General features: G+C 39.7%; 1 protein-coding gene across 1 annotated transcript in view; it reads right to left on the bottom strand.

Moving 5' to 3' along the window:
• The window catches only part of OSBPL10 (oxysterol binding protein-like 10), an 87,042-nt gene that overhangs the window by 15,932 nt on the left and 43,336 nt on the right, over positions 1-27,774 (bottom strand). Inside the window, exons 6-7 of the mRNA XM_009891980.1 lie at positions 23,785-23,939; positions 3,447-3,593 (exon numbers count right to left, since the gene is read on the bottom strand). Coding sequence (XP_009890282.1) covers positions 3,447-3,593; positions 23,785-23,939 — 302 coding nt within the window. The remainder of the gene's footprint in view (positions 1-3,446; positions 3,594-23,784; positions 23,940-27,774) is intronic.

The following is a 27,774-nucleotide window of genomic DNA, read 5'->3' as shown; positions in this document are numbered from 1 at the left end:
TTTTTGTAATTGCCTAAAAGTCAAAACTGCCTAATTTTTTCCTCTGAGAAAAAGCCAGCATGACAATCAAATGGACAAAATAATTTCTCTAGAATAAATACCAAGTTGCTTTAGTCCAAAGCAAAAAATGTGACTGCATTCTAAAATGTTAGGATAATCTCTGTTCTTATACTTTCTTAGGCTTCAGGTGAAAAGGAAGCCATTTAACAGGCATTCTTCCATTGTCATTGAGGTTAAAAAGAGGATATTGGCTCAAAGCTTGATCATCATCTCCTACGTTTGAATTCACCTATACTTAATTAGATCTGAATGCAAGTGAGAAAAGTAAGAGCACGACTTCTCTAAGAACAGAGATATTTATCCCCCCTACCATTTACTGTGAAGCAAACCACGGGTGTCAGCGCCATTCCCTACTTTTTTCAGAAACCTGAGCAAGGTACCCCATGCTAAAATGTCCTTCTCTTAGAGGAACAGAAGCTTTCCGCTGTCATCTGTGTCACTGTGGGAATAAACCAAGCTATTTTCATCCCACTTATATTTTTAAATTACAAGGTAAAAGTATATTGACAAGCAAATTAAAAATGTATGACATCGTGAATAAACTACAATGTTAATTTACAGAAGGTTGATATTCTGCAGAATTACTGTCAGCCCTTTTACACAGAATGGTAGCCCTTTATTTTTAGCACATATAAACATCATAGGGAAGGTAAGGGAATGCAGGGGAGTGATCACCCATCTGTACAAACTGTTAGCATTAACTGCAATCCATTAGATGCCATTTGCCAACAAATTTCTCAGGCTGTCAGTTGGTTTTGGCACTATTTTTCATTTTTTTAAAGTTCAAAGAACAAACAATTTAGAAACTTATTTTTTTCCCCCAGCAATTCCAGTTTTAAATGAGGTTTAAAGCCCTAGCCCAGACTAAGGCATCAGTTTTGTACTATATTCTGCTGCTGTGAACTGCTCCCCCACCCAACTCTCTCTCTAGCAGCTATTGAAGTCTATTTGGCCACCACAGAGTCTATCCTGTTCGAGCAAATCCCCATGCAGATTTAACACTTCATTGCAGGTGTTTTCCGTCACAGCAGATTTTTACTGTTTAACTCCTCATTAAAAGGCATGGCAGCATGACACATCTGATGAGTGAAGCACCTCTGCAGCATTAAATGTGGCTTTCATCACTGTGGGTAATTGATGTCAGCGCAGGCAAGGCCAAGACTAACATAAGCAATCACCTCGTAGGAAAGGGAAAAGATGCTGTTTCCTCTGATACGGTACGTGATGGTAATGATTACTCATACAGAACTCAAAGCCACCAAGGGCTCGGAAGAGCTCTCTGTTCATGTGTGTAGCATGTTGTAACCCATAGCTCAATGAACCAAAGAAACCACCCTCAGGAAGAAGGCACAAGAAAACAAAAACATATAAAACATCCCCCGGTATTAGCAACTCCTGTGCCACAACCACTTCTACCTGACTAGCATCAAGGCTATCTGAAATCTGACTTTCAGAGGAATAATGAAAAACAAGAAGAGGTGCAGCCAACAAACCAAGCTTCATCGTCACACGTCTGTGGCCCAAAGGGCCTCAAGTCAGTAAGTGAAGTTAACAAAAAAAGCAGCCAGCTGTCTTGTAATTATTTTTTTTTTAATCCTCAAAATGGTCAGAAAAGTGATGTGCACATGTGGCATGTCTCATTAATACTCATCATATGTGTATTCATGCATCACACAGACTAGAGATAGATCTAATCTGCCATATGCCTGTTCCTCTTTTCAGACTGTGGGTATTATATACACACATTCATGCATGCTAGTATTTTGCCATCCTATAGCTCTGATAGTATTCATCACTATCCTCACAAACTGTGCTCTCAGAACACTATGTAAGAAATCGGTTATCCTATATATTTACCTTCCTATTTTTCTTATATTTTTCTACACTTATTTACAAGAATTTCTCTTATTTACATTAAATGTATGTCTTTGGGGTTTTGCCTCCTCTGCCATGACAAAAAGATGACACTGCAAATCAGGGAAGAAAAATCTTGTTCATTACCAAAGACAAAATATTTCTAAGACGCAAGAACAACAGACAAGGAATCTTAGTCTAGTTTAAACATTATAGACTCAGACAGCCTTAGCAAACAAACACAGAAAAGAGGAAGAGCTATGAAAAACTGAGGAACGTAAGAAAAACAAAACCAAAAGTGAACTGTACATAACCCCAGACATACTAAGAAGTGACAGGTATAAATTATTCACAAATGAAATAATGAAACTTTTGTTCTATTTAGAACAAAACATTACTTTCTGTGCAGCTATTCAATAGCTATTCTTAGCAACAGATCACGGGATTGCTTAGCTTTAAAAATGTAAGTATTTTTAAATACTGTCAATTGTTCCAGAGGAAGCAGAAAAGACTATATTGAGAAAGCCTTATTTTGTAAGAAAGTGATAGTAAAAATAGATTTAGATTAATGTGTAAGATCAAAAGTAAAGCAGAAGAACTCTTCAGAATATCAAAATGCCTACGAGAAGAATCTGCTGCAAAGCTACTTCATGCACAAGGGAAATTCTCTCATCACTCCAAACATTTATTTTTGGAGGGTGTGTCAGAATGAGCTCCTCTTATTTGTGGGAAGTGGGTTATAAGAGTTTTATCTGGTGGTTTTTTTAAGTTGAAAACCACGTGATTATTTTTTAAGCCCCATGAGAAGGTTTCACGGGAAATGTAGGACTATTCAAAAAGAGGCATTCCCTGCTTCCATAACATCTACCTCATGTCCAAAACTCTAAAAACTTATGGGAAATTTCTCAGACACTGTACCTTCTCTGATCTTATCAGAAGGGATAAGCTCATAACAATAGTGGTTCCAGGACCAGAAGGATGCACAGAAGGTAAAACTGGTGAGCTGCTTAGCACAGTCAAGAACAGTGATACACTGAGGACTGTAATTTCTTTACCATCATGTTTTTTTTGGAAGTTGCCAAGTAATTAAATTGACTTCAATCCACAAAGCAGTAACTTGAGCACGTATCTCCTTCATCCATACAATTGCTGTTATTGTTGCTCAAACACCCAGTGCACCCTGACTAAACAAACATGTGGGATACAAACACAATATATGGTTGCTTTGAAAGACTTAGAAAAAAATTAGGAAGAGTTTCAGGGGTCTGTCTTCTTCTTTCTTTCCCTTGCCCCTACCCCATTCCCCCATCCCTAAAGTATGTGATGTGGTCACTTCATGTGAAAGCCTGCCTGGCAGGAGACAGCTCTCCATAGCTCTCTGGATCCACACCTTTATAAAGAGGTGAACTTCCTTGTCCATAGGGGCAAAACATGCTCACAGCAATCACATGAGTGTGTGCGTGCACACACATGGAAGGATGAGAAAAAGAAAAATTCACGAACAACTATAAAAAAAGATACAGTGTCCGTACCCTGGTAAGGTCCATGCCAAGTTTGAGTTGAGAGATGAGATGGAGAATTACGCTACGTTGATCATCCATGACTCCTAAATCCTCCTCTTCATTATCTTCAGTATCTGTCATTTCATCTTCAACTAAGATCAACTCAGAAGCTGAATGCTGAAATGAAAAGAAACATCACCATCTGGACAAAAAAGATACAGTATGTTTTATTTCCCACTATATATGTTTAAAAATGGAGCTGTCTCAATGGAACCAAAGACAGCCTCTGTTAAAACCAAGAAAAGATACAAATTCAAAATACTAAAATCCAGTGTTGGGTTCATAGAGCATTTTGATCCTATCCTCAGAACAAGAGTGGTAAGTATCAGATGCTAATTTACACATTAACTTCTCGTATTTATATTGCAGTGATGCCAGACAAAAATCATAGCATACTAAATTAATGGGTGTTCTATTTATTAAATAGAAGCACACAGTTGAAAATGATTCTTCATGAGTTTGTTTCATAAAGCTCTCCAGCAAATATTCACACTTCCTAACCAGATGCTGCATGACCTGATTTCACACTATTATTTTTTTTCCTTTCCTCTACCCAACGTACAAGTTAGATATATCTAAGAAAGTCAAGACTATTAACTGAAGGAGATAAAAAGAAGACTACTATGGAAGTACACACCTTTAAAAAAAAAAAAAAAAAGCATTAGATTTTGGGGGTAAGGCACTACATGAGTCTTTATGACATTTGCAACACTAAGCTGCTTCACAGCACAACTGCCCAGTTTCCAGACATACAAGCTGAAGATCAAGAGAGAGGCATCATGCCATCCCGCTTCAAGAGGAACTTTAAAGCAGAAAAGGATAATGGTTTGTGATATTTTATTTCTCCTCAGGGTTTACAATATGTTACTAACAATAATCCAAACAGGTGGTTGTTATTTTGTTCAATCCATCTAAACCACTCAGCAAGCCCTCCAGATATGTATTCAGGTAAGCTTTTTGTACTTTAAAATAAATAAAAAAGTTGTTAATGGAGTTGAAAAATTTACAGCCCAGCATTTCAGTATTCCCCAAGGATTCTATGCTGTAAATGAGACAACACTACCTGCAAAAGTTAGCATTCCTTCACGCTAAATATCATTTCTGCAGAAACAGCTAGTTCATTACATAAAATGAGAAAATTTTCATCTCACTGTGAAAGTCTTTGCAACTGAAAAGTTTCATTAAAACCAGCTGATATTCAGAATTAAGTTTCAAAGAAATATTTCTGAATGATCACATTAGAGACCCCTCAGGTGAACAGCAGCTTGTGTAAGGAGATTGTCTCTGAAATTTAGTTACTACATGTTTCCAAGATTTAAATAAAGTGTTTTCTCTTTCTCTCTCCTTTTTTCTTTCTTCTTTTTTTTTTTTTTTTCAAATTGAGTAACTGTTTAGGTAGCTATTCCCAAAAGAATAGCTATTTGGTGAAATCCAAGGACATTTGAAAGACACTTTACAATTACTTTATTTAGAAAGTAGAATATGTAGATTACATAAAACAGAATCTGGTGAGCTGTAACCTCCACAGCTTGGAGCTTTTCAAAAGGACAAAACCACACTTTCTTCTTCCCACTCCCTCAGAAAATAAAAGGATAGAACAATAAGCCCTTGCCTCCCAGAACGCACAGCATTATTATCCAACTGATGCCTTACTGACAAGTTCAATTAACATAAAACCTGACAACCTCATACAAAATTATCAGCTGGGGAGACATAAAGCACCGAAGCCTGGCTCAGTTGTACAGGCTACGGTTCAGTTGGAGGGAGCGTGGAAAAAGCAGTATCAGAACTTACAGTAGATGCTTCCACAGGAGGTTTCCCTTTGATCCAGCTTGACCTCATTGAGAGCACTGAGCTACTGAATAAGCACTGCTGCTTCTGTTACTGCCATGAACCGAGCTCGCGGCAAACAAGCTCCAGCAGTTTTTTAGCAAGGGAACCTCCCCTCCTCACTCCCACTGCTTTTTTTTTTTTTTTTTTGGCTATCCGACGAGTTGGAGAGCGTGCACCGGATGTCAATCTGCTCCTTGCGTTTCGAGTCACATGGCATTGAGCTCAGTGAGCTTAACCGCACACGGCTCCAACTGGGAAAGGGTGCTGCTGTTTCCCAAAGGATATCCGGGTGGGTTGTTCTCCGGGTGGGGGGCAAGAGGGAGGGGGCACAAGTGCATGTGAATGTGTACAAGTGTGAAAGAGAGAGAGAACATGCTAGCAGATAACACACCTTCAAGTGGACACGTAACAGCTACGTAACCTTTAGTTACTAACAGCATCAGAAAACAAACAAATTGCACATCGACAAGTTCACAGACTAAACTATATATTAAGAATTCTCCTTTTCTCCCGAAGACTGCACAGTAAATCAGGGACAGAAATCCTTCTTTCCTTCCTGCTAAAATAGGTATTAGGTTTTCCGTGCTTTTCAAAGTGTTACCAACAATATAGCAACTGCCTCTCATTGCTGCTCTACAAAACGCGCACAGTGAGGGCAAGCAACCCCACACACAGTTTAGGTGCCCAGGAAAGTAGTGTTTGCATTGCTTTAATTGAAGGACTTTGTGCTCATCAAGGAGGATAAGTACAATGTAACATTAGGATCGAGCATGTTTAATGACCATTCTGCAATAAGGACTATAATTGTAATTATCTTAACTATCCCCTATTTTAAGAACATGTGCAAGGGCACCAAAAATCCACAACTCCACTATTAGAGTTATCAACATACTAGTGACCTTCAGTGGATGTAGAATGACATCAGTTGTCTGCATCTTTTCTCACTTTCCAAGAAAATAAGAACTTAAGTAGCAGTTCACAATTTGTATCACAGGAACTGAACAGTAGTCATCTTCAGTAAGCAATAACCTTTCTGTATTTCCTTCTCTTATCATTAGCTGTTCCAGGTAATTACTGAATTGCTTTTCTGGAACATATAAATTGACATTTCTTTTTTAACTAACGCATATTTTCTTAAAAAAAACCCAAACATGTAAGCACAACACAGGGTGTGTAGACACACAGCCATGAAATACAAAGCTACTGTATCTTTAAACTGTCATAAACGTCCGATCAGGTTTTTAATTCTTTTTCTGTCCGCAGAATTAGTACGCAGTTTAGTAGTAACCAATGTGTAAGCATTCAGTAGAAAGCAAAAGATTATATCGAGTGATTATCCTTTAATGGCAGCTTTTCTGAATTATCAGACACAGACATACATCCTCCCCCTCCCTTTAAAATATAATTGCAAAGCTGAACTAGGAAAGCAGTGATTTGCTCCATTTCTGCGTGGTCAGAGCATCACGTAAAAGCTATTGAGCTGTGCACAGCTCAGCCTGGGAATGAACAGCCCAGCTAGGCTTGGGTGCTAACCCTCAGAATCAAATGCTGAACCAGTTACAAACAAGCACCAAAAAGGGGCTTACATTTAAAATCATTTTCATCAAAATGAGTTCCCAGCACTGGGCTGAAGCACCAGGATTTTTCAGAAAAATCTGAATGGAAACCACAGATCATTTCTAGAAATCCCATGAAGGGATCCACTTCAAAGTTTAAAGGCCGAAGACATAGAAACACATGCTGGCAGAGATCTATTTAAAACACGTCACTTCATTAGAACTGGGATCGATTAACTTAGAGAGATCATCTGCTGGGAAACAAAATGGATGTTCTAGTCAGCATTCTTCATCAGAAAACATGCTGATTTTTTTTAATGGATGAAACCTGTAAGGAAAAGAAATTGTTTCTGAAAGAATCATTCTGCACGTTAAAAAAATGCCTTCAGGAAAAAAACACTTTGACAAGTCTGGGATAGAATGACAAGAGTTAAATCTACGTTTCTGCCAAAGGGCAAACCTGCCTCTGTCCTTTCAAAGCATCTTCCATAAGTTAATTTTTCAAATTAACTGCTGTGCTGGAAATTAATTTTTAGATAATTAATTCAGTTATAAGGCCTATAGCTTGGTTTTCCAACATACTTCACAAAATGTATCATGCAACAGTACTGTCAGGCATGACATGTATCTCATCTTGTTTATTTGTTAGAGGAGAAGAGAAATTAATATACAGAATCACAGTATCATTTTGGTTGGAATGGAGCTCTTGAGATCATCTTGTCCCACACCCTGCTCAGGCAGGGAGACGTAGAACCAGTTGTCGAGCACTGTGTCCCGCTAAGTTTTTAATATCTCCAAGGATGGAGATTCTATAACCTCTCTGGACAACCTGTGCCAGCACTGGATCATTCACACAGTGAAAAGCATTTTCTGATGTCCACTTTGACTTTCATGTGACCACTGCCTCTTCTCCTGTCACCCAGCACTATTTAAAAGACTCCATCTCCCTGTCTTTCACTCCTTCCCATCAGGTGTTTATATACATTGATAAGATCCCCAAGCGTTCTCCAGGATGAGCAGTCCCAGCTCTCTCAGCCTCTCCTCATGTGAAGGATGCTCCAGAACTTTCACCATCTTTGTGGATCTATGCTGGACTCACTCCAGTAAGTCCATGTCTGTCTTGCACTGGAGAGCCCAGAACTGCACACAGCACTGCAGATGTGGCCTCACCTATGCCAAGTAGAGGGGAAGGGTCACCTCCCTCCACCTGCTGGTAACACTTCCTAACGTGGCTCAGGGTGCTGTTGGCCTTCTTTGCTACAAGAGTACAGCTCATGGTCAGCTTGTTGTCCACCAAGACCCCAAGGTCTTCTCTGCAGAAATACTTTCCACCCAGTTGGCCTGTACTGGTGCAGGGGCTTACCTTCAGATATACCCAGATGCAGGACTCTGCATCTCCCTGTGTTGAACTTGATGAGATTCCTCTCTGTCCAGCTTCTCAAGGTCCCTCTCAATGGCAGCACAACCCTCCGGCTCATCAGCCACTCCTCCCAGGTTTTTTATGGTCTACAAACTTGCTGAGGTTGCGCTCAGTCACATCGTCCAGGTCATTAATGAAGATATTGAACAGTACTGGCCCCAGTATTGACCCATGGGGTATTCCACTAGTGACTGGCCTCCAAGTGGACCTTGTACCACTGATCACAACGCTCTGGGCCCGGCCATTCAGACAGATTTTAATCCACCACCACTTATCTAATCCATACTCTGTCAGCTTGTCTATGAGGATGTTACTGAAGATAGGGTCAAAAACCATACCAAGGTCAAAGCAAACAACATCTACTGCTCTCCCCACATGCACCAGGCTAGTCACTTCATTGTAGAGGGCTACCATATCGGTTAAGCATTATTTCCTCTTTGTAAATCCATGCTGACTGCTCCCGATCACCTTCTTGTCCTTCATGTGTCTGGAAATGCCTTCCAGGATTAATTGCTCCACCACCTTCCCAGGGATCAAGGAGAGGCTAATTAACCTGCAGCTCCCCAGATGTTCCTTTTTGCCCTTCTCAAGGACAGGAGTGACATTTGCTTTCTTCCAGTCTTCATGAACCTCTCCCAAACACCATAACCCTTTAAAGACAACAGATGGTGTCCTTGCAATGACATTGGCCAACTCCTTCCATGCTCATAGGCGCATCCCATCAGGCCCCATGGATGTACATATGTGCAGCTGAAGTGCTGCCTAAACTGTTCCTCCTCCACCATGGTTAAGTCTTCCTCCAGTCTTCCCTCTGATGTCAGAGGCCTAGGATTCCTGAAGGCTGATGTCACCAGTAAAGACTGAGGCAAAGAAGGCATTGTGTAAACCAACCTTTTGTCCACCACTGTAATAAGCAGAGACCACGTGTGTCCTGACAGGGACACCCTGAGGACTTGTATAGGATATATAAGGTTAATTCGTCATAGAATTACACCAAAATATTCTAAGAATTTTCATTAAGGCATGAAAAAGTTTTATGTAGTACAAAAAGGACTGTAGTCAGGAGCAAGAGGATGAATCTTAGGAACTTAAACCTTCCAGATAAAAAGACAACATTTACTAATATTCCAAGGGAAGTAGTCCTTAAGTCTTTTACACTGAAAAAATTTGCAAAAGATATTAAAAAAATAACACTGCATTGAGAGGACAGACTAAATTACTTGCAGGGCTGTTCAGAAGCAACATTAAGCAGAATTAGCATTTTCAGGCTATGTAAGGATTGCCATATTTTCTGTAGAGTAATCTAATTACAATTAGTTCTACTAGCGCACATAAAAGTCAAAGGCCTCATTTTGATTTTCAGATTCCCTTCGTTAATGATATAGGTTTGCAAGCATCCTTTACACTTTCACTTGTGTAACTTGAGAGCTTGCAAACAGGTTTTCTGTAGGTGTAAGATTAAATATAACTCTGTAAGGTCAGAGAGCTTTAGCACATTTACACTAACGTGACAAAGTGGCCCCATAAGATTTTCACCAGTCTCCATACCAAAATTAGAATTCTCTTTGTAAAGCAGATACAGTAAGAATACCCCAAAAGTAGTAATATATAATGAGCTGTTAGCTTCTTGCAGGGCTCGTCACTGTATCAGAAGTGACAAATCTGCAGTAACTTGCATGCATCACTTGTCTTCTCTTCTTCCAGCATGTACACCTTCAAAATATTTAGTGACATTTACTAACAGCTGTGGCATGCACCTGATAGAAAAACACACAAGCTTATTGCACCCATCCCTCATTAGTAGGGATTTCAATCTCCAGTGTAGCCTGTCCACTAAGTTGTACTTATTAAACTATTTTATATACAGAGTAGTATATTAGTGTGCCCTTGTGGTGGGTTGACCATGGCTGGATGCCAGGTGCCCACCAAAGCCGCTCTATCACTCCCCCTCCTCGGCTGGACAGGGCAGAGAAAATATAACAAAAGGTTTGTGGATCAAGGTAAGGACAGGGAGAGATCACTCAGCAATTACCATCATGGGCAAAAAAGACTCGACTCGGGGAAATTAGATTAATTTATTACCAATCAAATCAACAGTAGGATAATACGAAAATAAAAATCAAATCTTAAAAACACCTTCCCCCCCAACCTCCTTCTTCCTGGCCCAACTTCACTCCCGATTTCTCTACCTCCTCCCCTCCAGTGGCACAGGGGGACAGGGAATGGGGGCTGCGGTCAGTTCATCACATGTCTCTGACACTCCTGACTCCTCACATTCTGCCCTTGCTCCAGCATGGGGTCCCTCCCATGGGACACAGTCCTCCATGAACTTCTCTGATGTCAGTCCTTCCCAAAGGCTGCAGTTCTTCACAAACTGCTCCAACATGGGTGATTTCCACGGCATGCAGTCCTTCAGGAACAGAATCCTCCTGCATGGGTCCCCCACAGGGTCACAAGTCCTGCCACCAAACCTGCTCCAGCACGGGCTCCTCTCTCTACAGGGTCAACAGGTCCTGCCAGGAGCCTGCTTCAGCGTGGGCTTCCCACGGGGTCACAGCCTCCTTCAGGCGCATCCACCTGGTCCAGCATGGGGTCCTCCACAGGCTGTAGGTAGGTATCTGCTCCACCGTTAACCTCCATGGGCTGCAAAGGGACAGCCTGCCTCACCATGGCCTTCACCACAGGCTGCAGGGCAATCTCTGTTCCAGTGCCTGGAGCACCTCCTCCCTCTCCTTATTCACTGACCTTGGTGTCTGCAGAGTTGTCGCTCTCACATATTCTCACTCTTCTCTCTTGCTGCAGTTGTGCAGTTTTGTGGTTTGGTTTTTTTTCCCCATCTTAAATGTGTTATCACAGAGGTGCTACCACTATCGCTGATGGGCTCAGCCTTGGTCAGCGGCGGGTCCATCTTGGAGCCCACTGGCATTGGCTCTATTGGACATGGGGGAAGCTTCTAGCAGCTTCTCACAGAAGCCACCCCTGTAGCCCCTCGCTACCAAAGCCTTGCCATGAAACCCAATACTGCTGTGAAAGGAGCAGTAATTCACATATAGAAAATTGAAGTGAATATAATAGAAACTAAATAGAAAAATTTCACAGAATCATAGAATTGCTGAGGTTGGAAGGGACCTTTAAGATCATCAAGTCCAACCATCAACCTACCCTGACAAAACTACCTCTAAACCATGTCCCTAAGTACCACATCTACCCTTTTTTTAAACACCTCCAGGGATGGCGAATCCACCACCTCCCTGGGCACCCTGTTCCAATGTTTAATAACCCTTTCTGTGAAAAAATATTTCCGAATATCCAATCTAAACCTCCCCTGACATAACCTGAATCCATTTTCTCTCGTCCTATCACTTTTCAACAGGGAGAAGAGGTCAGCCCCCACCTCTCTACAACCTCCTTTCAGGTAGTTGTAGAGAGTGATAAGGTCTCCCCTCAGCCTCCTCTTCTCCAGGCTAAACAACTCCACTTCCCTCAGTCGTCCCTCATAAGACTTGTCCTCCAGACCCCTCACCAGCTTTGTAGCCCTTCTCTGGACACGCTCCAACACCTCAATGGCCATCTTGTAGTGAGGGGCCCAAAACTGAACACAGTAGTCGAGGTGGCACCTCACCAGTGCCGAGTATAGGGGGACGATCACTGCCCTAGTCCTGCTCACCACACTATTCCTAATACAGTCTAGGATGCCATTGGCCTTTTTGGCCACCTGGCCACACTGCCGGCTCATATTCAGCCAGCTGTCCACCAACACCTTTTTCTGCCGGGCAGCTTTCGAGCCACTCCGCCCCAAGCCTGTAGTGCTGCACTGGGTTGTTGTGACCCAAGTGCAGGACCCGGCACTTGGCTTTGTTGAACCTCATACTGTTGGCCTCGGCCCATCGGTCCAGCCTGTCCAGATCCCTCTGTAAAGCCTCCCTACCCTCAAGCAGATCAACACACCCGCCTAGCTTAGTGTCATCTGCAAACTAACTGAGGGTGCATTCGATCCCCTCATCCAGATCATTGATAAAGATATTAAAGAGAACTGGCCCCAGTACTGAGCCCTGGGGGACACCACTTGTGAGCGGACACCAACTGGATTTAACTCCATTTACCACCACTCTCTGGGCATGGCCATCCAGCCAATTTTTTGCCCAGCGAAGAGTACACCTGTCCAGGCTGTGAGCAGCCAGTTTCTCCAGGAGAATGCTGTGGGAAACGGTGTCAAAAGCCTTGCAAAAATTGAGGTAGATAACATCCACACCTTTTCGCTCATCCACTAAGTGGGTCACTTTATCATAGAAGGAGATCAGGTTGGTCAGGCATAACCTGCCTTTCACAAACCCATGCTGACCGGGCTTGATCACCCTGTTCTCCTGCATGTGCTGCGTAATGGCACTGAGCATGACCTGTTCCATGACCTTCCCAGGTACCGAGGTCAGACTGACCGGCCTGTAGTTCCCTGGATCCTCCTTCCGGCCCTTCTTGTGGATGGGTGTCACATTTGCCAAGTTTGCTTCAACCTAAATCTTGAAACAAAAACCTCAAACACATTTACTTCAAACCCACTGTAAAGACTGAAATCATCATCCTCATCCATGCACTTCTCCTCTAACTTCCAAATGCATTGTCATTTACAGATTAGCAACTTTAAGACAGCAACACTTTTTTTTTTTTTATATCCAACAAGCTCCTGTATCTCTTTATACAAGCTTTTCTACTCTTCAAGAACAATTCAAATAAAACAAAATAGAAAATACTCTTCTCAACATTTACCACAATACCATTACAGAATGTAAGCAGAGGAAGGGGGGAAAAAAGAGGATTTTGTGGTAGCTGTGGTAGAGTGAACTCAGGTCATTGCTTGAGCCCTGGCCTCCATCTTCCTGTAGTCGTATTTATGCTTTGCTCCTGGGTAGCCCTGTGACTGATCGTTGCAAAGAAAGAGTAGATTAAAGATAAAACCTCAAACACACCAACATCCCATACACCCATTGTAATCCGGGCACCTGGATACCAAAGTTCCAGTGACTTAAGAGACTTAAGGTTTCCCAGTGTTCCAGGTTTGATTTCTTTAAAGAGAGACTTAAGCTCAGAACCAAAGCAGAGCTTAAATGGAGAATTTAGAAAGTAAAACTTATTACAGTCCGCATATCTCAATTTCATTCTGAAAAAGGTCTCTTAAAAGTAGCAGAATAGGTGTCTTGGCTCAGCTCAGCTGATTTTCTTCATTTACTCTGAATATTTCATAGGAGCTGTCTTCTCTACTGCGTTTGTCAGTAGCTTTTGCTTTAACTGCTGGAAAATTCTTACAGTCGTATTAATATGCAAGAAGTCTACCACCTCAAGGGGGAACCGACCTCCCTCAAAACCCCAAAACACACACACCCACAGTCACACTTTTCCTAGCATACAATCATCATAGCTTAAACAAAGATGAACCAAAATTAAAGACACCTTTTAAAATATCAAAGCAAGTAAGAGAAGATGCCAATCAAATGAGAAGGATTTTACAATTAAAAAGTGAGCACACTATAACTTACACACAACACCACTACAGCAAGCAAAATATCATTTTCTTTTTGCTTTGCTGCTGTTATCTACATAGAGATCCAATTTGCAAGACAGTTAGTTCCTCCTTCATACAACTGGATGAAGGAAAAATGGAGTAATAGGCAGATTTTCTACTTGCCTTAAACTATGCATACCAAGAAAAATAACCCAGGCGTATCTATCTGGGTAGACAAGTAACTGCTGCATCTGAGTTTGGGGTATGAGAGAGTGTAAAAGCTTTTATGTAATCCTGGATACATTGTTCATCATTGACAGGTCAAACCATAGAACATTTGGTAGAAAAAGCTTGCATAAGGAAAGTTCTCAGAAATTAATTTCTTACCAAATTTTTTATTTGCGTTTGGTAATTCAGGTCTCCAGAGAAAATAAAATTCTTCAAACTAGGACTATTAAAACAACTGATTTTTTTGTTGCATGAATAATTTACATATTTTGTGGTTTGTTGTTTGGGGTTTTTTTACTTGAATATGCTAAATACACTGGATGTTCAGAAAATATCTCCAGCTAGAGTCAGGCGCAAGGATAAAAGTGTGGCAACGTGAGCAATCTGTCTATCACACAAGGTTAATTGGATACAACGTGTAATACCAGAGTCATCTACTAAACCAAGTAATACCTAGCTCTCTTTAGGAGATCCTTCCTTCACTGCAAAGCAAGCAAGCAAAGTAGAAATGCATCTTGATACTAATATTTTGTAAATATAGACAAGCTGACATATAGATGATGCAAGCCAAGAAAATAATCACAAAACCTCTCTCTTAGGTGACAAAGAGGTCTGCAATCTTTTTCCTTCCCAACAAAACCAATCTGCCAGGCATCTGGAGGTAAGCACATTATATGGATCTTAGCTATTCTGAGAGCTTTACTGGGGTTTTTTTGTTAATGTTTTGCAGTAGTATCTCTAGGAACAGAAGTCTTTCCTTCCGCAAAGAACAAGCTCAGAAAGCTCCCTTCTCCTACACTGCACATGTGTTTAACTCTTACCAAATTTAGGGGTAGACATAACACAGCAGTGATGAGGATAACAAGAGATTTGAGAAGAAAAGGGGTTGATTTGTTGTTTAAGGAATATGAAAAAACTGCATGTAACATAAAACCAAGGGCATCTACATTTATGTTGCAGTACAGCCTGTGTTAAGCCTTCAGAAAAAACATCAGAAACTAACCATATACGTGATTATGTTTAAGAATAAAGAATCAATCAGTGACTTAACATCCTTTTAAACAGATATCCTTATTTGGGTTACCTACAGCACTGTAATCTTGTTACACACCAAATAATGTTTGTTGGACAATTTTTTTCCTACATGTTCGTATCTTCCTCATAAGACAATTACTCTTGCAATTTTTGATTTTCATAAACCTATGGTAGCCAGTTCTGAAAATCAGCTGAAAAGCAGCTAATTCCCAAGCACGGACTCCACAGGAAAAGACGAAGTACCAGCACCAGTCCACACATCTTGCAAGCATCTTTCATGAAATGAGGGCTACTGAAGTACAGCATTGTTTAATTTGAATCCTAAAACACAAGAGGACTTTGCAGTATTGCATAAATTCAGTCAGAACTGAGAATAAATATTTTTTCATCACTAGTATCATCAGAAAGGAAGAGCAACATGAGACTACAAAAAATGCACAGAGAAAAGCCCCATGGACTTGTCCTAAATTGAAGCAAAAACCCTTGAAGGCTAGCATAAATCACAGCAGTAAATTTTATGCTATCCTAAAACCACAAGAAATACTGTATCACATCATAAACAATTTTAACAAAACCTATTCCTAATGCAACACAGATACAATGAAGAAGAATTTCCTAAAAGATACCCAGTTTGGTTTTGAGAATAAAATTTTTTAGAAGATGACTATAAATACAGCATCTGACACTATCCAAAATAAGTTACTCAATTTACAAGCTTACAAACCACACAGTGTCGCAGGAGAGATTCCCATCATTGGCCAGGCAGGACTTCAGAGATTGTGAGGGGTGTGAAAGTCACATGTTTGTAACTTTTGGGGAGCTAAAGACAAAAAACTGCACTGAGCTGCAGACCGGAGAGGAGACTAACATGGAGGAAAGCAGAAGGCTATACTCTCTATACATCCCCATGTATTAAAAAAGGATCCTCTCTAGAATGAGATCCTTGGGGAGACACCTGAAGAACTAGGAGCAACTTGCCTCATACTCCCACAAAGAAGGGAAAGACAAACGCTTTTTGGTAAGGGACCCAGCAGGTGATTTTAGTCACCCACCAGACTGTACAGCACACTGATAAGGAAAAGCATCATACTCAAACAAATCTTTGCTCCCATTGATAAAATCCCTAGAGAAACGGCAAAAGTTTGTCCAGAGACATTGTGGGACCTTCGCTGTTGGAGTTGTTCAAGACTTGACTGGACATGACCCTGAGCAAGCTGACCTGAGCAGATTGTTGAGCTGCAGGACCTCCAGAGGTCCCTTCCAAACTGGAGTGCTCCGTGATTCTGCTTGCAAAGCCCAGTAACTGAAAAGTTAGGAAATAACAGAGCTGAAGTCATTCTCTTCTCTTTGTACGCTAGCTAAGCAAATTTATGGCAGAAAAATGCTACCACGTTAGTGAACAAGATGGACAACTACAAATTTCCCCTTTACAATCATCTGGTTATGCAATACTAATCTATATGTAAATCCAGTTCTTGCAGTGTTATTTCTTGTATGCAATATCACATGCCAGCATATTTATAAGAGGAAAGAAATGGTACAGACATGTTAATACAAGCAGTATTAACCATCTTTCCTCAAGGCAACCCACTTATTAAACCATCCTGACTCTTCCTGCAATTTCTTGTCCCATCCACTATGCATTTTCTCATTGCTGACACACACACACAGACAAAAAAAAAAAAGTAAAAAAAAGACAGGCTCAAGTCTTTCAAAAGAACAATAAATCATTATAAATCATACCAGGAAAACTTTCAATGTATATGTGAAACAAATTGAGTATAGCAGATTCTCATCTTTTGTACAGCTCATTTCTTGATGCCAGTGGAACTCTACTTGAAAAGCTTCTAAGATTTGTTCTCAGCCTCATGAATCGCTTGGTCCATCTCAGAATGTGAAGATGACTGTGCAGCCTCTCTACACTATAATGTGGAAGAGTCCTGCCTCTTTCATCTTTCCTTCCAACTCCTCCTCTGAGAAGAAGTTTCATAATTAAATACTTTCATCCCAGCTGTTTCCACATTCCAAGTTTTTCAAATAGAGAATCATTAGAATTTATCACCACGAGCAGAAAACCCTAATTTTTTCTAGCAAGACCAGATGGAAGAGCTGAAGCCAGTTTGGATAATGCTTCACAAAGCAAGATAAAGCAATTCCAACCTGAGACAAATACTCGTTGTAGAAGAGTTCAGCCCAACTTACTAAGTCTAGCTGAGTTATTGACAGTTTTAATGAGATGAGTAAGCTTACTAATGAGCAGTATTGCCAAACCCACATATATAAACATACTAAGAAATAAAACTGACAGCACAAAGTAAATCAATCGGCACACAACAAATCAATTAGCGCACAATCCTGAAATAAAATTAACATTGGCTTCAGAGTTCATTTTGCAGAGGGCACAGGTTTTATAATGAACAGAGTAAGCAATTGATCCGTTTTAACTCAATTTTTAAGCCTTACTGCAAGAGAACCTGAGTTCTTTATATTGCAATGATTAGTTTTCACTGAATTTCACTATTAATTATGGAATGCCATATGAATCAGAGCCTCATGTTTATGCAGATTAGATGCAAATTTTTTATTAAAGCTTCCTATTTTCATTTTAAGCAGACTATTACTCTCAAATATATTATATACATAGCAGCTGGTATGCATGCATTTTGGAGGTGGGAGTGACTCAACAAAATGCAATGGCTTTGGCCATTAACTTTTTATTAATTATTTCCATAAACAGTTTTACTGGAGAGTGTTTGCTGACAGAATAACTATTCCAGAAAGCTAGCAAAAAAATAGTATCAAAATTAGCTAGATTATCTTAAGTCATTGTCAGTGCTGCTGTAGCAGGCTTAGGTTCATTTAATTCTACTTTTAGTGTAATTGTACATTTAATCCTTAAATATACCTTCCCTTGATTATCCTTAAATATACCTTCAATTGATTATCTCAGATTTCATTTTTCAGATGGTCTGCTAGTGAATGGATTAACTGGAACCATCTTTGCCTCGAGATTAATTTATCTGTCCAAGTCATTACAGGCCATTTACTGTGCTCTTCAGTCCCAAAAGTACTTAATCATGAAGAAGGCAAAAAGCAGAGCACATTCAGAAATCCTGTAATGTCTGTACTGAACAGTGAAAAGGGACTCTCTGTAATACTGCAAATGTTACTTTTTCACCCAGCTATGTTCTCTTTCCATTACTGCACTTGTGGTAGCACTGTATGTTCACGGCTAAGCTGATCTCCCAATATCAATTACACAGATTTACGTCAAGTACAAAAAGGAACCAGTAAACACTAGGAACAATTGACACTAGAAAGCAGTCCACAGTCCTGGGCAAGTCACAGATATATAAAGAAAATGTAACATTGAATTAGAAATAATTTCTTGTATCTAGCTTAGTTTCTAAAATTGCAGGAGCACTTTTAAAACTATTTCTTAGCATTTCTAAGGCATTCTGTAATAGCTCTAAAGGCTATTACATCCTCTGTAAAGTATCATCATATTAAGACATATACTAACCTACAGAGAGAAAACAACTTCAGCTTGAAAGGGACTATCACCTGAAGAGATTGGACAAAAACACATAATCTTATAAAATTAAGAACTAAACAATCCAGTACCTCCTGGTAAATAGCACAGTTCCTTCTTACAGCTGAAAACATCAAGGTTAAAATCATCAAGGGGACTGAAATATCTTTAATAACCTGGACTTGACTGCCCTTGCAATCACTATCACAATTAAAACCTGGTTTAGCAGTTAGATAATCAGAGCTAAAGCCTCAATCCTACAGAGCTAAAACTTCAATCCTATTAAAAAGACACTTCAATATGGATCATGTGTACAGTTTCTCATGCGCACAAGCAAGGGAAAGTGAGGGACAGGAAAGCAGAGAGACTGCACAGATCCGCAGGGTGGAAAGAATCCGCTGGCACGGCATTGCATTTTAAGGCATAAAAATCACATGAAGAGAGCTAAGTCGCAGATGAAGATACAGCAAGATTTTTCTAATAATTATAAACTAAACTGTTAGATCAGAAGAAAATGATTCCTTCCCTCTCAGGTCCTGCAGAAGAACAGCCTGTTTCCCATTTGTATTTGGCTGCAAGGGGAAGCATTTGGCCTGCAGTTACATTCTGTCGGCACAGAAGGGGAATTCTGACACCCAAAATGACAATTAGTTGAACTGGAACAGTAGTTCACATATAGAAGTGATTCACACCTTTATTCTACTTAGGCAACAAGTTTGTTACAACCGAATTTACTACGAGACTCAATAATTTAAAACTAATCAATTTCAGCATTTCTTGAAAGGAATTTCGAAACTCTTAAATGAAGGAAGCAGGATCCCATTTACTGCAGACTGGACACAGACCAAGTTCATATCACTTCTTGGAAAAGCGTACTCTGGCATAGTCCAGATTTGTCCTGTTCCGCTTTAAGGGAAAAACCCTAAATAATATCCTGAAATTATAACACAGCTTACACCAAAAGGTCCAAAGTGGTTCACTAGGGGATGCACAAAAGTAATTTAGATCAACTCACATCAGATGGAGAATAGTTCTGTCCAGCTCAGCCCTTATCCCTGCTTCCACATGATGTTTCAGGTGGACAGACCAAAAAAAAAAACAAACAAAAAAAGGAAACTAACTAAAAACTTGGAGGGTTATACACACACACAAAAAAAGTACGAAAACTAAAAGACAAAGGTGCTTGATCTGGCATTTCACGGTCAGGGGTTACTAACATAACAGGCTTTACCTTCATGCTGTCCTATATCACAGCCCTAAAAGAAAACTCATCTAGGAAGATGAAACAGATGAATACACAAGAAGATGAATACACAAGAAAGTAATATCTGCCACAAAAATCTTGTATATTCTGAAGTAGTTTAAGCAATATCTCGAATGATATCCCTGCATTTGGAAGCAAGAAACACCCTAAATAACAAAAGCCAGTAAACATCAACACATTATCTAAAGAGAAGAATCTTTAGCTGCTACATTATTTCACCAGGGGAGAATCTCTGCATTCCTGAAACCCTGGCAGTGGGACACACCAAAAAGAAAGGTTTTACATTAGTTAGCTATGGCATCAAAACTCAACTCCAGAACTTACTATATCCCTCAAGAATGCTTAAGCGTTCAAAGAAAATGGCATCAAATGAGCTTTGTTATTCCAGAGGAGAATTATAAAGATCCGTGCTTCTTCATAAACATACAAGAAACACGGCAGAGAACAAGTCATTGGTTTGTTAATGATGTTGCTTAATGCACTGCTGCAAAGTGTCTACATGCTGTGCTGAGAATTAACACAGCTATCACTAAACACATTCAGCCACTTGGTCATGTTGCCAGGAAACTGCTGCCACTGGCAGCCTGCTATATGGGAAAGATCCTCAGCAGTCATCACACCACCACCACCACCACCCCCCGTCTCTGTTTTCTTTTTAAAAACACTACCTAAAATTATCTTTTCCTTATAAATAAGATTCTATAATATAAGCAGCTCAGTCAGTTGTTCCTCAAGGGTAGAAATTTAATGGCTTTTTCTATTTCAGACTACAGGCCAATTCACAATTTGTTTGGTTGGTGCATCTACTATATTATGCTGCGCGTTACCCAAAAAGCTCTCTCCCATTCCTTTGGGGTATAGCTTCTGACTAAGAGATAGAAGTTATGTCATAAAAAGTACAGGGTTTTTTATAAATAAAAATCTAGGCTCAGTCAAAGAAGAAATTGGAACTAATTTTGATAGCACTGATAGAGGAACCAGCACTCTCTTCTCATAACGTCTACAAAAGCAAGGCTCACTTCTTCTGGCAGGTATATTTTGAAAGCTGAGCCCCATTAATAAACTATCAACTTCTTCAGAAATGAGGATCATCCAGTGCCCAGTTTGGGGTTTTTTTAAACAAAAAACATCAGGAGAAATAAGCTTAATTTGAATGACACTCATGGATTCCTCTTTTCTTCTACATCTAAAAGAAGCTACCAGATATAGAAAAAAAGAAACCAGGATCTTCAATGACAAAAATTTGTCAAACAATGACAACTAGATGCATTTTCTCATTCTCTTGTTGATGCCACCACAGCTATTAACAACAATGTATCTGGACTACGAAACAAGTGGAGTGTGACAACTTGCAGTTGCTTTTACATATAATTACACATACTAAGTAATTAAGCGCAGTCAGTGCTTTTATACCTTTGAAAATGAACTGGCTACTCAGTGCCAAACCTAGGCTCATACCTTGGACACACAACAGGCCAGAATATATTTAAAAATATGGTTAAGTCTCCTGCACACAGAATTGTTAAAGTGTCAAACACCTTTGACAACTTTGAGGATGTCAGACATCATCTCCTGGGTGACTACCTGGCTCAGATAGCATCCTTAGCAGAGTAACAGTTATGTTGCTCAAAAGATTTTTCTCTTCTTCAAAGTCTGCTCTCTCGCCCTCCTTTCTCTAGTCACATCAACAAGAAGCTCCAGCTCCCTGTGGACAGCTGGGCAGAATTTGCAGCCCTCTAAAACTTCACTTCCTCTCCCAGAAAAGGATCCGACCACAGCAGACAAGAGGTGTAGCCTCTGTAACAGGGCATGACAACTTGCTTGACCTGAAGATGAATATGAAAACACAAACGCTCCAAGTTGGATGCACCTCTTCCACAATCCAGGTTTTGAGCTTCAGCCCTCCAGTGGGCCACTGATATCTTGATCAAAATGATCAAAACCAAAAAACATATCAGCTACATTTAAAAGAGCACTTCAAATTGCGTTCCAACAGGATCAATCTCAGATAACACGAAGCACACAAGAACTCAGTGGAAGGGAAAATGCAGGTTTGAAAAGAGCTTCCAGGAATGAATCCTGGTTCAGTCCACTTTCTCAGGGCAAAACCAAATTTCTGCTTGATAAACTGTATTACCATAACAAAAATTACACACGAGTCCAGCTGCTTCTTGTTGCTCCACCAATCCACAAACTTCTACTTAGTGCTTCTGCCAAAAACGCCATCTTCTTCTGCTGAGCCTTTTATAACTTAAGAATCTCATTTATACTCTTCTCCCTCCCCCTCTTTTTTTTTTTTTCTTCTTTTTTAAGTGCTAGTGCCCCAGAGGTCTTCAAATGCAGGATGCTGATTTCAGGAGATTGCCCACAAAGCACCGAGGGCTCTGTACTGCAAACACTGCTATGCTTCCTTGTTTATATCCAACTTTTCAAGGGGACTCCCTTCTCAATAGATCATGAGTTCCACAAGCAAAGCAGTACCTCAAGCCACACGCGCAACTCAGTATCTCTCATCAGCAAGCGAAGGGGAGGAGATGGGACTTTAAAAGAAACTGTCATTTTAAACAAGTCATAAATGGCTCAACTCAACTGCAAAATGATACCCGGACATGAGTTAAATCAGCTCCTGCTCTTTATGTTCTTGCTGCAAAGCCCATGTTTCCACATCCCATTTGGCTTTACCAGGTGGTCAAGAATAAAAACATCTAAAAAAACCTAATGAAACAAATTGCAGTGTATCAGTGAGTAAAGCAGTAACTCCCAGAACAACATTCTTAAATAGCCTCATCTTAAAAACACACTAGAAGAACGGCAGTTGGCTTATCCAAAAAAGAAATTACACAATTTCCTAATAAAAAGCAATTACAGGCGATTAATGGACACTAGGAGTAACAGAATTTGAAATTATTTTCTAAAGACAGATCTGGAAGAGGACCAGAGTAACATATAATATTAAAATAATAATAATCATCATCTAGTTTATCCTTGGATTTTTTGAATTATATTCAATTCAAGATACTACAAAAGATCTGGAAAAACAAACAGCTTTATTGATGTGCCCAGCCATTACACATTTTCTTAAAGGCGATATAATTTAAAATAAGCCATTCCAATTGCCAAAGAGCATTCACTAGTAGAAAAGGGTTTCTTCAGCTCTCTCAAAAACTTCTTCCCAGTTCTCCAGGTCTCATGTGCTCCAGGTGCCCTACAGTCTGTGGGGTCTCAGAGTGAAGCGTTTTGCTGGTGGGCAGCACTGGTAACCGAGGCAGACAGCAGAAGCTGGAGAAGTTTGGCATGGTGAGAGACTTTCAGTGCATGAGATGCCTGATACGCAGCTGTGAGCCTCCTCAAAGAGTCGATGCTTCAGAACTGCCCTTTACCAAGTAAATGCCACAAAAGCACAAATCAACAGACTGGTGCAGGATGATGTACACAAGTTCTGCCCATAATCACTTAACAGGAAAAGGGGTCAGAGTTTTTCAACTCAGAGAATAGTCAGCTATACTCAAGAGACACCCATAAGCAAACAGCAACACGGAAGAACAAGTAGCAAGCAAATGTTTTGGTCCTAGTCTCCAGTCTATCTCAAACCAGCATAAAAAACAAGCAGCTTTTTCTGTCACCAGAAGAAAGAAGTGCGTACTGACAGTCTGTTAATTGCTTTTACGGCTAGAAAAGAGACTGTACGCTCGCCACTGTCCAAAGTACCTCAGAGACACAAAAGCACACAGCAATATCGTCAATGTATTTTTCTGGTTTTGAGTGCACTTTTGCATGAAACTTAGCATTTTCACACCTAATTTCAAACAAAGAGGATACTATAAAAAAAAAAAAAGTACATTAAGTAACTAATAAAAGCATCCATTATCATACATGGTTTGCATCTAACCAATGTCAAGTCTCAGATACAAAAGAAATGGCCTTTAGAGACCAGCATGCTTACCTCTGTATTTGGTTGTAGTGCCTGTCCATCCTGGGCTGCAGATGGTACTATTGCCCATGTAATGTTGGCACTAGCAGATGATAAAGAGCTGAGGGCACCGTTTTTCAGTTGCTCTGTGGAGTGTGACTTGGGCCCAGGCCATCCCAGGATACCTTCTGAAGCAGAAAATGAGTGTCAACTCACACGAGAGATTACAGATCTCTTCCATTCATCTCATCGTTCTACTAATATAAATGAATTGCTATCTCTACTCTGCTTCCATGCATAGTTTTACTTTAATAACAAAAATACTCAAGCATCTTTTATGCCAATTTATCTGTGATAAGTTTTTATTTTTTAAAAAAAGTTAATGAAGGAGGATTTTAAAATGTTACTCCTACTACCAGACAGAATTATATATAAAGATTATACAATGTAGCACACCTTGGTAATTAAGCAAGTATTCTCTATCCACAATTTTCATAGCTATGAAGTCATCCAAGTAAACCCTCCATTTCTTCCGCCTGAAATCAGTTTTAAGTTCAGCAGCTGTATTTTATTTCTGGCTGTACTATTAAAAGCTCTTTCTAGACTAAGTGCTAAAATGCTTTACCGGTCCCAAGACCACAGTTGAGAAGAGGTCTCATTAGAAAGATACACATTAAATATGAGTCAAACAGAACTAGACATCAGAACCACCCTTATTTCTGGGGACACCTGATTTCCAGGATGGGCTAGTATTGAAGGATGCCAAGACAGAAAGAACAATCAGCTAAGGCTGAGTTGTTCCTGCTTTACTACCCTAAAACATAGAATCAACATTCAAATCAGTAGCCCTCAGCATAGGTCTTAAATTTCAGCTATTAATTACACACTGCTATAAAATGCAGAGATATGGATAAGAAAATTGCAGCTCTTCAGTCATTACCATGATTTGTATATGAAAATACAATTAGTGCCACAGGGAGGATCTCCTCTCATCACTGACAACTTTTTAAGATGACCCAAATCAACACAAAGTACATTAAAGAACATGCAGTTTCTCTTCTCCATATCAAGAGGAGTTACTAGAGGTTGCCTCCTAATTAAAGTAAATGCTTTGATCAAGTGAGGCAATGCTTTTGTAAATGGGCCAGGAATTCTATAGCTAACCTCTTACCAAATTCTAAAGATAAAATAACTACAGAACATTCCTCTCATCTAAAATGGCACTAAGTTATGATGACATGACAAAACTTCAGGTCTACTTAGTGTGATTTTTGTGGCACCACCTTTTGCTGGAGAAAGCAAAAGCAAACAGTTAGGTGTAAAATGATTTTCAAAGATCTGAGTAACCAACAAGGGGGAAAAAATCCAGCTTTTTTTTTTTTTTTTTTTTAATGTGTATTTCACACAATGGCTCAAATTTCCCATTGCCAAAGGAAGAACATCTCTGTAGCTCTGCTGTCAGGCCACATATTCCAAAGCTTTTCAGGTTTCACTGACTTTGAAGACTATGCCAGTGGAGGTAATAAGTCCTGGTCGAGTTATGTAAACCATGCGAGAGAGAACGCAAGTACCAAACAAAAGGTCATTTTGTTGGATTGGCTCTATACATTGGTCCTACGCATCAGGAAACTAACATCTGCCCCCATTCCAAAGATGGGAGTTAAACCAACACATGATGTTGGTATACATGGCAAGGAATGAAGAGCACAGAGACTATAGTCATAGTATCTCTTCGCTTGCTCCTCAGCTCTTGAACAATTTGCTGCCAGAAACAAAGGATAACCCCAGATCCCTCAAAGCAAGCTCTGATTCAGAGGATAATCTGAAGATTTGTTTTGGCAGATCCAAAATGGACTCTTGCTGAATGGGAGGAAAGAAGTCTACCGTCAGCATAAACAATAAAACTAAATTGGAAAATTTAAAATAAAAATGTTGGTTACTTGGAGGGAATTCACATGTCTGCAAACCATTAAAAAAAATTTACTCTTTTTCATGTTAATTCATTTTCATGTTACAGATTTCAAAAGAGGAAATAAAAAGCAAGAAGTAGTTATTCAAAAGTTTTGCTTTTTAATAGCCACAAAGACTTTTATGGAGCATGCCTATGCTTCACACTCTTTGTTACTTTGCAGTAACAAATCTCAATCTATTTTTCTGTTTCTCCCTGTCAAACAGCTGAATATTGGATTATTGCTGCTATTTTCCTATTACAGAGACACTAAAAAAAAATTACAATTGAACTGACTTCTCTTTATGGCAATCTTTGAAAATAAGTCATCTGATCATTCCTTGGGCTACTAATTTTCTCTCTGTGCACACATTCTATTTGGCCTTCACTGTAATAATTATTTTTTTTAATTACTTTTTTTTTAAATCTAACTTCTGTAAATAAACACAACAAAAAGCTCTGACTTGAATAAATACATCGCTTCAGGGGAAATTTTTAAGTATGAACATTTACTTCACCATCACTTACGTATTTTTAAAAGCACTATACTAGTTTTACTCTTCAGTACAAGCACACCGTAAAAAGACTATTTACTTCATCTTTCTCCACACATTTTAGAGACTCTTACAAAAATAGAATCTGTTAGAACTATGCGAGCATGTTTTTCCACCTGTCCCAAGGGCAAGGCTACCCTCACAAAACAACAAATCTTGTCAGCTTAATCAATTTTTAAATTGACCTTAACAACACATTACGACCTAGCCAACACCAATAAGATGTCAAGAGTTAAGGTCCAAAGGATAAAGCACATCTGTTTCCTCAACACCTCTGCATGTCAGAAAAACTGTTTTGTTAAACACTGCCTGCCTGGAACTTGACTACTTTGCAGAAGAGACATATGCAGTAGAAAATATTAGTCATACACCCTAGAAACCTAAATAAATAAAAAGTCAGCTCTCTGAACAAGTTGAAAAAATTCCATGCCTAGTTTCAAAGTGCCATCAGGGAACCTTTGATGATCTTTAATCTACATATCTTACTGTGCAATGTCAGCGTTCTCGTATCATCCCAAGGGAGTTGCTATATACCTAATACAGCAGCCTACTTTTCAGGCAAAAGCAACGTATGAAGAGAGAACTCATCAGAAATAATCTTAAAATCAACTAAGATCAGAATACAATCTCTACACAGAAAGTGAAAGGACACAACAACATGGCTCCTACTTCACTCACCTTACCAGTTGTACATCTGAAACATTCTCATCTGCAGTAGCAGAAATTACTCTTACTACAAAATCGTACAGGTGGTTGTTCTCTGTCCTGTATCAAATCATTTTACTGGAATTTACTCTTCGCAGACTAAGCTGCCACCTGTAAATACCATGATCCACTCCAATGGAGTTGCCATCTTTGCCACTTTGTGGCACTCAAAATTTTCTATCGCTAGTTCAATTCCTGTTCTTTTAAAGACTTTGAGAAGAAAAAAAAAAAAGACATAAAACCTTAACATATTATGAGAAAGAAAGTTTATCTTCAGAGCTGGATAAGAATAGGAAGAAACTGCTCTTGCTGGTTTGTTTTTAAGGCAGCTTTTCGCTCTGTTCTCAGTTATAGCCAAAGACAGTTGACAGAAAGGTAAATTCAATTCCTAATTTGATGTATTTCATAATTCTAAAGAAATTCTCCTGAAAGTCAGTCACAAATGACACAAAAGCATTCACAGCGACACAGATACTTTACTATTTGCTTTAAGACTGCAAAGCACTACACCAATTAAAACAAAATATCCATTTCTGCAGTAAGCGATGCAAAAATTAGAAAGAACGTACCAAATACACAACTAGTAAAATCAGCCAGATCTCTTCTGGCTGCACAGTGTTGGTTCTGTGGTTCCGGGATTGAAAACCCAAGCCTGATTCCTCTGCAAGTTCAGTGCACATGTACACACAAAATAAGAGTTCTTACAGAAAATACCCGAAAATGAGCTTCCTTCCCACTTCTCAACACCAATTTCTACTGTGATGAGCAGCAGCAGACAAATCCACCAAGGCACAGGAGAACACTTCTACACAAGAA

This window comes from Charadrius vociferus, unplaced genomic scaffold, assembly GCF_000708025.1.
Source record: "Charadrius vociferus isolate BGI_N301 unplaced genomic scaffold, ASM70802v2 scaffold349, whole genome shotgun sequence".
Lineage (NCBI taxonomy): Eukaryota > Metazoa > Chordata > Aves > Charadriiformes > Charadriidae > Charadrius > Charadrius vociferus.
This window is presented reverse-complemented; position numbering and strand designations above follow the sequence as displayed.